Source organism: Tachypleus tridentatus, chromosome 4 (assembly GCF_004210375.1).
Source record: "Tachypleus tridentatus isolate NWPU-2018 chromosome 4, ASM421037v1, whole genome shotgun sequence".
NCBI classification, from domain to species: Eukaryota; Metazoa; Arthropoda; class Merostomata; order Xiphosura; family Limulidae; genus Tachypleus; species Tachypleus tridentatus.
In genome coordinates this window covers 1384686-1398375 of record NC_134828.1, presented here as the reverse complement: position 1 = coordinate 1398375, position 13690 = coordinate 1384686, and the positions used below count along the sequence as shown (strand labels likewise).

The 13690-nt window shown below is 35.1% G+C and overlaps 1 protein-coding gene across 5 annotated transcripts in view; it reads left to right on the top strand.

Moving 5' to 3' along the window:
* The first annotated feature begins 3117 nt into the window (after positions 1 to 3117).
* The window catches only part of LOC143248431 (UDP-N-acetylglucosamine transporter-like), a 38421-nt gene continuing 27848 nt past the window's right edge, over positions 3118 to 13690 (top strand). For 4 of the 5 annotated variants that reach the window (XM_076496784.1, XM_076496783.1, XM_076496786.1 and 1 more), the window contains exon 1: positions 3118 to 6366. In XM_076496784.1, coding sequence (XP_076352899.1) covers positions 6150 to 6366 — 217 coding nt within the window. In that variant the 5' untranslated portion in view covers positions 3118 to 6149. The remainder of the gene's footprint in view (positions 6367 to 13690) is intronic. The other variant, XM_076496785.1, reaches the window with a different exon arrangement.

Below are 13690 nucleotides of genomic sequence, written 5' to 3'. Positions count from 1 at the left end.
GGGCATTGCTGCAAAGTCCTTTGTTTGGCATTGTAGTGCATCCCCTTGTAGGCTCTTGGTGGGTGGGGTCAGTGAGCACCAAATTTCCTTTCTTTATTATGAATACTCCAATTAAAAATCTTAATAAAATGGTGAAAAACAGTCTATTGGTAAACAACCGACGCCTTGAAAGCCTGAGCAGCAAACTTCACCATCTGTACCACCTGTTGCACCTCCTTTTTTTTTATACTGCATTCACTTTCAGACAAACCTTTAGGGCAGATGTCTCCCTTTCTTTCTGTGAAGAGACTAGAAGGACTTGCTGGCTCTCCAAAGTCAGTAAAAAAGCTTCATTCTGATGACATATTGGTGGAATCATCCATATCTGAACACAGTGAACTCCTCTTGCATTCAAAGGCCATTGGGGATATACCTATTGAGGCTACACCTCATGCTATTTTGAATTGTCACAAGGAGTTATTGTTGAGTGGGATTTGAAGAAAATCCTAGAGTCAAAGATTCTTGCTGGTTTCTTCACCCAAGATGTTTCAGCAGTGAGAGGCGATCTCCACTGCGAAAGATGGAATTATGATGCCGATCAATGTCCCTCATTCATACATTTATATGTCACTACGCCTGCCTGCCACCATCAAGGCAGGCTATCTTAATTGCAGGGTAGGCCATACATTCCAAACCCTCTCTGATGTTTCCAGTGTCAGTGGCTCTGTCATTCAAAGACATCGCGGTCCTGGTTCCTTGACATGTGCTCATTGCAGCTGCAAGGACCATGATGCTCATGAGTGTGAAATGGCCCTCATTGCGCCAATTGCAATGGCTCTCACCCATCTTACCTTTGTTCTTGCCCTAAGTAATTGAAAGTAAAAGAAGTGCAGCATTTAAAAACAATTCATTACAGTACTTATCCTGAGGTTTGAAAGTTGCTGTAAACCACTTCATCTCTCGTGACGCATGTTTCTACACTTCTCTCCACAACTACTGTGGGAGTGCAGACAGATCTCTCTGTGCATCCAAAAGAATCATTCTCAAAAAACTGACTAGTTTTTTGACCTCCATGGGTTAAAATGTTGATGAATTAACTTCAACACCCATCTCCTCGCCTTACATACATTCCAACAAATACCAAGATCCACATCCTTTGGTTCTGGGTACAGGCATTTCTAGGTTACATCTTCTTCTCCCACCCCAAGATGCAAAACGATCATTCATTCACGCCCCCAGTCACTGGAATCCCAAACAGCAAAGACCTGTCCAATTGACCCAGGGCAGGATCCATGGAGATCAATAGACCTCCCTTGAATAAGGGACAGTAAGGGCAAATGGCCATGTCATAAACAGAAGGGTCTCCACCCATTTCACCTACATGTAAATAAAATGGCTACCCTGATACAATGGAATTGTCAAAGTTTACGCTCTAATCTGGATGACATCAAAACACTGATTGCTTCCTCACCATCCTGTATATCTTTCCTTATAGGAAACATTTCTGAAACCTGTTGATACAGTCACCTTTCAGCAGTTTTCTTTGTAAAGAAATGACATGCTGTGTGACGGATGGGTACATGGAAGGGTGGCACTGTTGGTTGATCAGTATGTGCTCACCCTGTTGCCTGGAGAGACATATGATCAATTAGACCTTGATGCTGTCATTGAACATTTGCCATCTCCCTTTTTCATCCTGTGGGACTTAAATGGACATCATCACCTCTGAGAAAGTGCTGATATGATAGGAGGGGTCACTCTGTAGAGCATATGCTCTCTGATCACAACCTTTCTCTTTTCAATACTGGTTCTTCTACTTACTTTCATGCACCTAGTCAGTCCTTTACTGCTAATGATCTCTCAATTTGCTCTCTCTTCGTTATTCTTCCATTTTTCATGGAGGGTTGACAGTAAACTACCAGGCAGTGATCATTTTCCCATAATCTTGAGAGAAACTGGCCATGGTCAATGCCACCCGATCTGCGTGGCTCTCGTGGAAGCTGGATCAGGCAAAATGGCTCTCTTCACTGCTCTCGAGAACTTTATCCTGCCATCAATAGACGACTGTGTGGCAGCAGTAACTGACTATATTTTACAGGCAACTACTCAATGTATTCTTAAAACCTCGACACGCTTTCCACTGTATCCTCTGCCCATGGTGGAATCCTGCTGCCACATGACACGGAAAGCTCAAAACAGGCCTGGGATACTTTCTGTAGCTATCCCACACACTTGGACTGCATGGCTTTCCAGCAGGCCTGTGCACATGCTCGTGGGTAAGATGTCAAAGCCAGAAGGAATCTTGTATTAAGTTCACAACCAGCATATCTTCTACCACCAGTTCCAAAGTCATGTGGGACAAGATTCAAAGGTCAGTGGGCAATATAATTCTGTTCTCCCTCTCGATCTTGCTCTCTGATAGCCAGGAAGTAGCTGATAGCCAGAGCATTGCCAATACTCTAGGTGAAAGTTTTGCCGGTATCTAGCACATCTGCTTCTTCTTCCACCTTCTCTCGCCATCAAGACTGAGCAGAGTGATCACCTCTTCCTTTCGAGCTGATTGTCTCTATGACTATAATAGTCCCTTAATACTGGTGTAAACTCAAACTGGCCCTTTATCAGTCTGGCAGTACATTGGTTGGACTTGATGATATACACTACGACATGCTGTACTATCTATCTCCTGCTTCTCTTGCTATTCTTTTGACTGTTTTAATCACATCTGGCAGGAGTATGTTTTTCTGATGCCTGTTGCCAGGTTATTATCCTACCTTTCTCTAAGCCTGGGAAGGATCCCAAGAGTCCTTCCAACTACAATCCAGTTGCTTTGACAAACTGTCTCTGTGAGACCTAAGAGAGGATGGTTAATGCTCATTTTGTTTGATTTGAGGAATCAAACAACTTTCTCTTGCCCACCCAGTGTGGGTTCCGACGACAGTGCTCCACCATGGAACACCTGATTTGACTTGAAACATCAATCAGAGAAGCCTTACTCAAATGACAACATCTTGTATCAGTATTCTTTGACATTGAGAAGGCTTATGATACAACATGGAGGTATGGAATTTTTGCAGACCTCCATATATATGGGTTACATGGCCATTTGCCCATTTTTATTAAAAACGTTTTAATGGACAAGAGATTCCAAGTTCATGTGGGTTCGACACTTTCCCATTCTTTTCTACAAGAACTTGGAGTCCCTCTGGTCTCTGTTCTGAGTGTCACAGTTTTCAGTATGAAACTTAATTCCATTTCTGAACAACTCCTTCATACTGTTGCAAAAGGGCTCTGTGTCAACGACTTTCACATCTCATGTCAGTCGTCGAACATGAGGTGTGTTGAGTTGTAGCTACAGACTGCACTGCCCTCAATCATTTACTGAAGTGGACCACAGCAAATGGCTTTAACTTCTCTTTCTCTAAAACCATTTGACCTATCTTTAAGTCATCTCAGAGAAGTATCTGCTCCTGATTGGAAATACTGTCTGCTATTTGCTGAACATCTTTCCGAACCATCCTTCCATTCCTATTTATACAGATGGTTCAAAATCAGCTGACTGTGTGGGCTCTGTCATGGTTTGTTGTGGTTCAGTGGTTACACACAGAATCCCCTCTACAGCTTCTGTGTTCACTGCTGAACTGTATGCCATTTCTCTTGTCCTGGATCACATAGACGCTAAGCAGTACTGAAACTGCACTATTTATACTGACTCGCTTAGTTCTCTACTGGCCCTGGAATTGCTTCATGTTGGTTCATAACCTGTTCTCACTGATATTCAAAACTGACTGACCCATTTCTCTTTAACATCTACTTTTATCCAGTTTTTTTGGATACTGGGCCACGTTGGTATTCGCTGGAACAAGCTCACCACCACTGCAGCTAAGTCTCTCTACTCTGGCACTATCACCACTGTGCCTGTTCCATACATGGACAATGGTCCTATATTCAAGGCTTGGCTCTGTACCAGCTGGCAGTTGACTTGGAGTGAGCAATGCGAAAACAAGCTTTTCCAAATAAAACCCTGTATTGGACTTTGGCCGTCTTGTTCCCGTAAGGATCGGAAAGAGGAAGTTGTTCTAACTAGACTATGTATTGGTCAAGTTTTTAACTCATTGTTTTCTTTTATCTGAGACTGATGCACCAGTGTGTAGTTTGTGTAACACTCAGATCACAATAAGTTACAATTTGCTTTCTTGTCATCGTTATGATTCACAACAACGGCACCATTTTAAGGATGTTCTATCCCAAGGTTTGTCCATAATGTTAGACAGTGTTATTGGTGATGGTGACACTGTCCACCTTGGTAGTGTTTTTAGTTTTTTAAAGGCCATTAATCTTTTTAATGTCATTTAAGTTTTTAATTTGTACATTACACCTGTTTAATGTGGCTCCCTTTTAAAAATCACAGTTTAAGTTCAATTTGAAATTAGAAACTGACCGTAACATTAAATAACTTGGAACCAGGACTAGAAAGGCCAACTTCAGGTGACTGATGGTGGTTTTTGTACTTACCTGTTAGTTTTCCTGGTGAGTTATGATAATTACAGTTACACTACAGAAAGTCCTTTACAACTTGTATTAACTGTAGTTTTTCTCTTACTTCTGTAGACTAAATGTAAATATTGGTTTTATACTATCTATATATATTGTTGAAAGTTTGTTTTGTTTTACCTTAATTTTCTTTTATGAATTTTACTAAATTTACTTTTAATTTTTTACCAGATGTTTGAGACAGATAGGCCTAGCTAGCTTTGTGCCATACAACACTAAATCAAACAACCAACCAATAAAGTTGCATCGTTGTTTGTTTGTGAAAAATCAATTGAAGCTTACAAGATTATCCAGAGGATTGATAGGATGAAGGCCATTAATTACCACTGCCACCAAAGATGTATGAAGTTGTGTTTTCACCCCTGTGCATGTGTTTGTCAGTTAAATTTCTAAAAACAGCTGAACAGAGTGAGGTGAAAGTTAGAATGCAGTGAAGCTGTCTTATATGAAATCCCATTCTGTTTTTTCCACTACTTAAATTTGGTTCCTCTCATTAAAAAAACAAACAAACAGTGAACCTTTATCCATTTTTATCCCAAAGATAATCTTAAGTTCAAGTTATCATCACCTTTTACTTGTGTTTTTCAAGAGAAGTACATTAAGAGATCTTCTGTCCTCATCCTTTCATCTTCAGTCATTGTAGTAGTCCTTCTCTGAATCCAGTTTATCTGTTGATTAGAGCTCATCTACACAGCTAGAAACATCCTAAAGTTTAATGTAATAATTACTAGTTATGTCCTTATTGCTGTGATTAATATGAATAAGGAAAAACAGTGGCACAAAAGTAATTCTTGAAGATGAAATAAAAATACATCCCAGAATGGCTGGTATGGGTATTAACACTTACTGGTAAGGAGAGAACAGTGTTTTGACCTTCCTAGTTCATCTTCAGGTTAACAAAAAAAAAGTGAAGATGACCTAGTGATACCAACCATGCTTAGATACAATGACAAAAGGTTTAATAGAGATCCAGTTTGACTGGAGTTTCTGAGTAACATTTTGTTTTCCTTATCCTTCAACCCAATTAACTATTCTTTATTTAAACTTCATCAGTGTGATTTTCTGAACTAATTAATTTTCTGAATGGCATCCTCATAGTGTTTCAGCCTCTTTAGTGGAGCACATTGACTGATATACCTGTAAATAAAATTTGTGATATGTTTATCTGCTGTATAGAAATATACCTTGGAAGCAGTAAGATTTTCAAGCTCTTCAGTTTTCTTTCATGTAGGTATTTTTCTTTAAAATCGTAATTGTAGTTCTTATGACCATATTAATCCTCAAATTGCCAACTTTGAGTGTAATTCAGTACCAGCACAATTACAGTATTGAGTAATTTTGTTTTTGTTTCTCCCAGTACTTGGTGTAAATAACTGACAAAAAAAAATTATTGGGTGTATTCACTCATTTTCCATGTCAAATATACAGAAATTCCCAGCAGTAGTTTATAAAATTAAGTGCACTATCAACAGTACCTTTGTTTAATTTTTTTTAGAGCACTATATGACATCAGGGAAACTGTAGCCAATAAAATCATGAACCCATAAGCTATTCGTTCTTTACATTGTTTAGGTAGTAATCTTTTGTTTTCCGACTCGTGGGAAATTCTAAGGTTGTTTATGGTATTTGTTTTTTTAATTACATTTCAGATGAATTCTGTGATAAAATACATTTCCCTTTCAACCCTTGTGCTTCAAACTTCTAGTCTAGTTTTATTACTTCGCTACTCCAGAACTGTACCTTCAGTTGGTGGGCGGTACTTGAGTTCCACTGCTGTCGTTCTTTCTGAAGTGTTCAAGATGATCACTTGTTTGAGTCTTCTTCTTTCCCAGAGTGGTAATATGTTTTTAAACTTAAACTGACTATAATTTGTTCATACAGTACTGTTGTTTGTTATTTTATTAGAGTTAATATTGCAAATTGACTTGTCATTTTCACATAAATGTTTTATTTTTTCATGATTGAGATTTGATATAAATATAAAAATTAAAAATATATTTTTGCTGAACATTTTATCATGTGGACAAATCATCTTTGTCCACAATTAAGTTCCGGAAAAATATTTATAGGAACATGCTAGAATGTTATTTATGCTAACATTTAACACATTATTAGTGTTAATATTTCATGTTTATAAAATTAAAACTTAACTGAAATATGAAATGTTGGTTTTAATTATTTATTAAATTGTAGACAATACACACATGTGTTGGTCATTCACACTATTATTTATGCTATCAATCAGTTTTAGATATCTATGTATGTGATGACTTCTTCAGGGATTCATAAACGCATGTGTAATGAATCATGTCTTTAGATTGATTTTCAGCTTCCAGTAGATGTATAGTTAAAAAAATATACGAATGCTTAACATGATTACTTTGACCTTCTACTCAGAAGAAAGTTATAGCCTAAAATTTGATTCACTGTAGTCTTTACGAGCATCAAAGTAAAACTTGCTTTATATTTAGCCATAAACAAGTTTTTAATAGAAAATATCTTATTTTAAAGATAGTATAGTAAACAGTTTTTCATTTGAGAGTAGCTGGTTTTGTGCTTACAAAATTAATGATATTTTTTCATTAAACAATTTGCACAATGTCACCCTTATTTGGGTAGTATATTGCCCCCTAGTGGCTTAATAGTAAGTGTGTTGTCTTCTAGTGCTAAATATCAGGTTTCATCACCTGTGAGCAAAGCAATCCAACCCAGTGTGTAGCTTTCTGCTTAATAAACACAAGTTTATTAACACTAGTAATTTTGTTGATGTAAATTCTGGACTCTGTATAAAGTGCAACAGTATTACTGTCATTTATATGCAAAAACGGCTCGTTTGGGCTGAGAAAACACTTTTCTCAACAAGTGGGTTTCTCGTCATCACTGAGTATTACTGTCAGATGTCTCAACTCTACATTGTGAACTTTATTAGATTGTCTTTTCAGGAAAATGTTAACATTTTTATTAAAAACTAGTTATATTTATTAAATACAGGTAAACATCGATATAAAACGCATCGATAAAGCGCGATAATCAGTTGGGCGTGATGGGGTCTTAGGTCCCAAATTTTTTGGGGTTTCTACAGAGGCCGCCACTTAATATTACCACTGCTTAATGTAATCAGCCGGTTAATGTGATCAAAAATCAAAAACCAAATCCACTTCAATCTTTTTGTATGGTTTTCACGCCGCATATTGTGATCAAACCCCGGCCTGCATGTAATAATTCCTGGTGCTGTCAACTGCAGTAAAGTACATAATCTGCCAGTCATAGGATAGCTCTCAGTGCGTAGGCAAGAAGAATCAAAACTTTATTTTCATTAAAACCACAAGTCATTCTTGATCGACCGATGGATGACGAAGGATGAGTCATATACACTCATACACCAGTGACAGTGGCATGAAGTGCTGCAAACGATAACGTCAATGTTGAAACCATATAAATTTCTAAGAAACAGCTCGCTCCCCAGAAGCTTTCAGACGAAATAGTTTCTTGGAAATCTGTGACGTCAGCTATTCCCTTTTATTCTAATATCGCCAAATAACTGAAAGGTCTTGTAACACCAGCTCATAGGCAGAATTTCGTCGATCAATCAATTTTGTCGTGAGTGAATGGGATAGTGACCATCCGGTGGCGACAGACTGCGATTTTCATATTTTTTCAACATACAGCGTATTTATACCCATGGAGAAGAGAGGCACCAAAAGGAATGCTCACACGGTACAAGAGAAGATACAGATTGTGCAGCTAATCCGAACGGGAAGCAAGGACCAAGATTATGAAAGAAATAGGAGTTCCAGAGTCTACACTTCGAGGTTGGCTGAAGAATGAAGATCAACTGAGAGAATTCTGCAACCAGGTAGACAGAATGACAGGACTACAGAGGAAGAAAGCCAAGACAGCAGCAGACCCAGCAGTGGACATGGAAGTTTATGATTGGTTTGTGAGACTTGAGCAGACAACATTCCCATCTCAGGATCCATGGTCCTTGCAAAGGCAGAGAAGACCTACCAGCAACTATACCAGAAAGAAGATTGGCAGCCCACCCATGGATGGCTACAGAGATTCAAGGAGCGGCACGGCATCAACCAGATCAAGATTTGTGGAGAGGCAAAGTCGGCAGATATAGCAGCAGCAGTGGAATTCATCCCTCAAGCAGTGGGCCGAGATTGACGAAGTAGCACCAGTTACCCAGCCACCCCTCACAGATGAAGAGATCCAGAAAGCAATAGAGAACCCAGCTGCAGCACCCACAGATTTTACCACTCCAGATGAAGAAGAAGAAGATGACCCCATTCCAGAAGAACTCAGGAATTGCATCACCTCAACTCAGGCAGTACAGTACACAGAACAACTTCTATATTGGGCAGAACACCACAATCTAGGAATTTGCAAGATACTACAGATCCAGGACCTAATGAGAACTGCGAAGAGGATGCGGAACCAAGGAGGAAGACAACAGACACTTTTGGAGGCTTTTGAAAGAAAGAAGACTACTGAGTAACTATAAATTTGTGCATTTCAACTTGTTTTATGTGCTTACTATATTTTATTGTTATTAAATTTTTTGAAAATCCGTTTTGTTTCAGTACTGAATTGTATTTCAAACTTTGCCATGACATTTTTTTTATCTGGTAATTATTTGACTTCAGTTTGTACTTAGATTTTAATAATTAGTAAATAAATTATCAAAATTAATTACTATATGTATTAACTTTTAAAATTGAACTAATTTTAATCAGTGTCTAATCGTAAAAACGATCACATGATTGCTCTGACGGAACTATTTTTAGAATATCAGCCCCCATCAAAGTAATGAATTCGATAAATTTCTTTAGAATTCTGCTTTTACATTTAATTTCAGTCTTAAAATTGAGTTTAATAAATAAAAAAATGCTATATCATTGGTGTAAGTAGTTTTGTTTGTTTTCTTTATTTCACTACAAAACGTGTAAATTTTGCATTATCGCCACCCGAGGGTCAAAAAAATATATAATCAAATCGGTATAAGGCGCAATCAGATACAACGTGGTCGAATTTTTTGGACCCCAACTAGCGCCTTATATCGATGTTTGACTGTACATTTCCACTTGTTTTTCACTACTGTCCTAGGTTTAAAAACAAACTAGTTGGTTTTCATCATGCTTCAAATTTAATATATTTTTTAAAGTGATTATAATCAAGTTTGTAAAACCTTTTTCTCTATTATGATTTGTTTCTTGGAATATATGTACAGATATGGCACTACTTTAGTATCATTTAACAACATTATAAAGAAACAGTATAAAAATATGAAAAACTAGTATAAATTATTCCATATGAAAGGATAATTATAGAAAAAAATACATATATGAACATCATAGTTTGCTGTTACATGCTTTAAAAACTCAATTATTATTAATTTGAAATATTTGATTCAATTAGTTTGATGTCACAACTTATTATATTGTCCTACATACATTGTATATCACATATGTTTAACAAAATAAGTTGCCCTTGGTGGTTTAGTGATAAGTTTATCTTGTAGTGCTAAAATCCAAGGTTTGATTCTCTATGGTGGGCATAACACAGCTCGTGTGTGTGTGTGTAACTTTACACTAAAATAAAGAAATAAACAAAATAAATATCCACAATCCAAACTGTTTAATATAGTTTATAATGACACACATTTGTTTGAAGATTGAGGTATGTTATCCACAATCCAAACTGTTTAATATAGTTTATAATGACACACATTTGTTTGAAGACTGAGGTATGTTATCCACAATCCAAACTGTTTAATATAGTTTATAATGACACACATTTGTTTGAAGAATGAGGTATGTTATCCACAATCCAAACTGTTTAATATAGTTTATAATGACACACATTTGTTTGAAGACTGAGGTATGTTATCCACAATCCAAACTGTTTAATATAGTTTATAATGACACACATTTGTTTGAAGATTGAGGTATGTTATCCACAATCCAAACTGTTTAATATAGTTTATGACACACATTTGTTTGAAGATTGAGGTATGTTATCCACAATCCAAACTGTTTAATATAGTTTATAATGACACACATTTGTTTGAAGATTGAGGTATGTTATCCACAATCCAAACTGTTTAATATAGTTTATAATGACACACATTTGTTTGAAGACTGAGCTATGTTATCCACAATCCAAACTGTTTAATATAGTTTATAATGACACACATTTGTTTGAAGATTGAGGTATGTTATCCACAATCCAAACTGTTTAATATAGTTTATAATGACACACATTTGTTTGAAGAATGAGGTATGTTATCCACAATCCAAACTGTTTAATATAGTTTATAATGACACACATTTGTTTGAAGAATGAGGTATGTTATCCACAATCCAAACTGTTTAATATAGTTTATAATGACACACATTTGTTTGAAGATTGAGCTATGTTATCCACAATCCAAACTGTTTAATATAGTTTATAATGACACACATTTGTTTGAGATTGAGCTATGTTATCCACAATCTAAACTGTTTAATATAGTTTATAATGACACACATTTGTTTGAGATTGAGCTATGTTATCCACAATCCAAACTGTTTAATATAGTTTATAATGACACACATTTGTTTGAGATTGAGCTATGTTATCCACAATCTAAACTGTTTAATATAGTTTATAATGACACACATTTGTTTGAAGATTGAGCTATGTTATCCACAATCCAAACTGTTTAATATAGTTTATAATGACACACATTTGTTTGAAGACTGAGGTATGTTATCCACAATCCAAACTGTTTAATATAGTTTATAATGACACACATTTGTTTGAAGATTGAGGTATGTTATCCACAATCCAAACTGTTTAATATAGTTTATAATGACACACATTTGTTTGAAGATTGAGGTATGTTATCCACAATCCAAACTGTTTAATATAGTTTATAATGACACACATTTGTTTGAAGATTGAGGTATGTTATCCACAATCCAAACTGTTTAATATAGTTTATAATGACACACATTTGTTTGAAGAATGAGCTATGTTATCCACAATCCAAACTGTTTAATATAGTTTATAATGACACACATTTGTTTGAAGACTGAGCTATGTTATCCACAATCCAAACTGTTTAATATAGTTTATAATGACACACATTTGTTTGAAGATTGAGGTATGTTATCCACAATCCAAACTGTTTAATATAGTTTATAATGACACACATTTGTTTGAAGATTGAGGTATGTTATCCACAATCCAAACTGTTTAATATAGTTTATAATGACACACATTTGTTTGAAGAATGAGCTATGTTATCCACAATCCAAACTGTTTAATATAGTTTATAATGACACACATTTGTTTGAAGACTGAGGTATGTTATCCACAATCCAAACTGTTTAATATAGTTTATAATGACACACATTTGTTTGAAGAATGAGGTATGTTATCCACAATCCAAACTGTTTAATATAGTTTATAATGACACACATTTGTTTGAAGACTGAGGTATGTTATCCACAATCCAAACTGTTTAATATAGTTTATAATGACACACATTTGTTTGAAGATTGAGGTATGTTATCCACAATCCAAACTGTTTAATATAGTTTATAATGACACATTTGTTTGAAGATTGAGCTATGTTATCCACAATCCAAACTGTTTAATATAGTTTATAATGACACACATTTGTTTGAAGAATGAGGTATGTTATCCACAATCCAAACTGTTTAATATAGTTTATAATGACACACATTTGTTTGAAGAATGAGGTATGTTATCCACAATCCAAACTGTTTAATATAGTTTATAATGACACACATTTGTTTGAAGATTGAGGTATGTTATCCACAATCCAAACTGTTTAATATAGTTTATAATGACACACATTTGTTTGAGATTGAGGTATGTTATCCACAATCCAAACTGTTTAATATAGTTTATAATGACACACATTTGTTTGAAGATTGAGGTATGTTATCCACAATCCAAACTGTTTAATATAGTTTATAATGACACATTTGTTTGAAGATTGAGCTATGTTATCCACAATCCAAACTGTTTAATATAGTTTATAATGACACACATTTGTTTGAAGAATGAGGTATGTTATCCACAATCCAAACTGTTTAATATAGTTTATAATGACACACATTTGTTTGAAGACTGAGGTATGTTATCCACAATCCAAACTGTTTAATATAGTTTATAATGACACACATTTGTTTGAAGAATGAGGTATGTTATCCACAATCCAAACTGTTTAATATAGTTTATAATGACACACATTTGTTTGAAGACTGAGGTATGTTATCCACAATCCAAACTGTTTAATATAGTTTATAATGACACACATTTGTTTGAAGATTGAGGTATGTTATCCACAATCCAAACTGTTTAATATAGTTTATAATGACACACATTTGTTTGAAGAATGAGGTATGTTATCCACAATCCAAACTGTTTAATATAGTTTATAATGACACACATTTGTTTGAAGATTGAGGTATGTTATCCACAATCCAAACTGTTTAATATAGTTTATAATGACACACATTTGTTTGAAGAATGAGGTATGTTATCCACAATCCAAACTGTTTAATATAGTTTATAATGACACACATTTGTTTGAAGATTGAGGTATGTTATCCACAATCCAAACTGTTTAATATAGTTTATAATGACACACATTTGTTTGAAGAATGAGGTATGTTATCCACAATCCAAACTGTTTAATATAGTTTATAATGACACACATTTGTTTGAAGATTGAGGTATGTTATCCACAATCCAAACTGTTTAATATAGTTTATAATGACACACATTTGTTTGAAGACTGAGGTATGTTATCCACAATCCAAACTGTTTAATATAGTTTATAATGACACACATTTGTTTGAAGAATGAGCTATGTTATCCACAATCCAAACTGTTTAATATAGTTTATAATGACACACATTTGTTTGAAGATTGAGGTATGTTATCCACAATCCAAACTGTTTAATATAGTTTATAATGACACACATTTGTTTGAAGATTGAGGTATGTTATCCACAATCCAAACTGTTTAATATAGTTTATAATGACACACATTTGTTTGAAGATTGAGGTATGTTATCCACAATCCAAACTGTTTAATATAGTTTATAATGACACACATTTGTTTGAAGAATGAGCTATG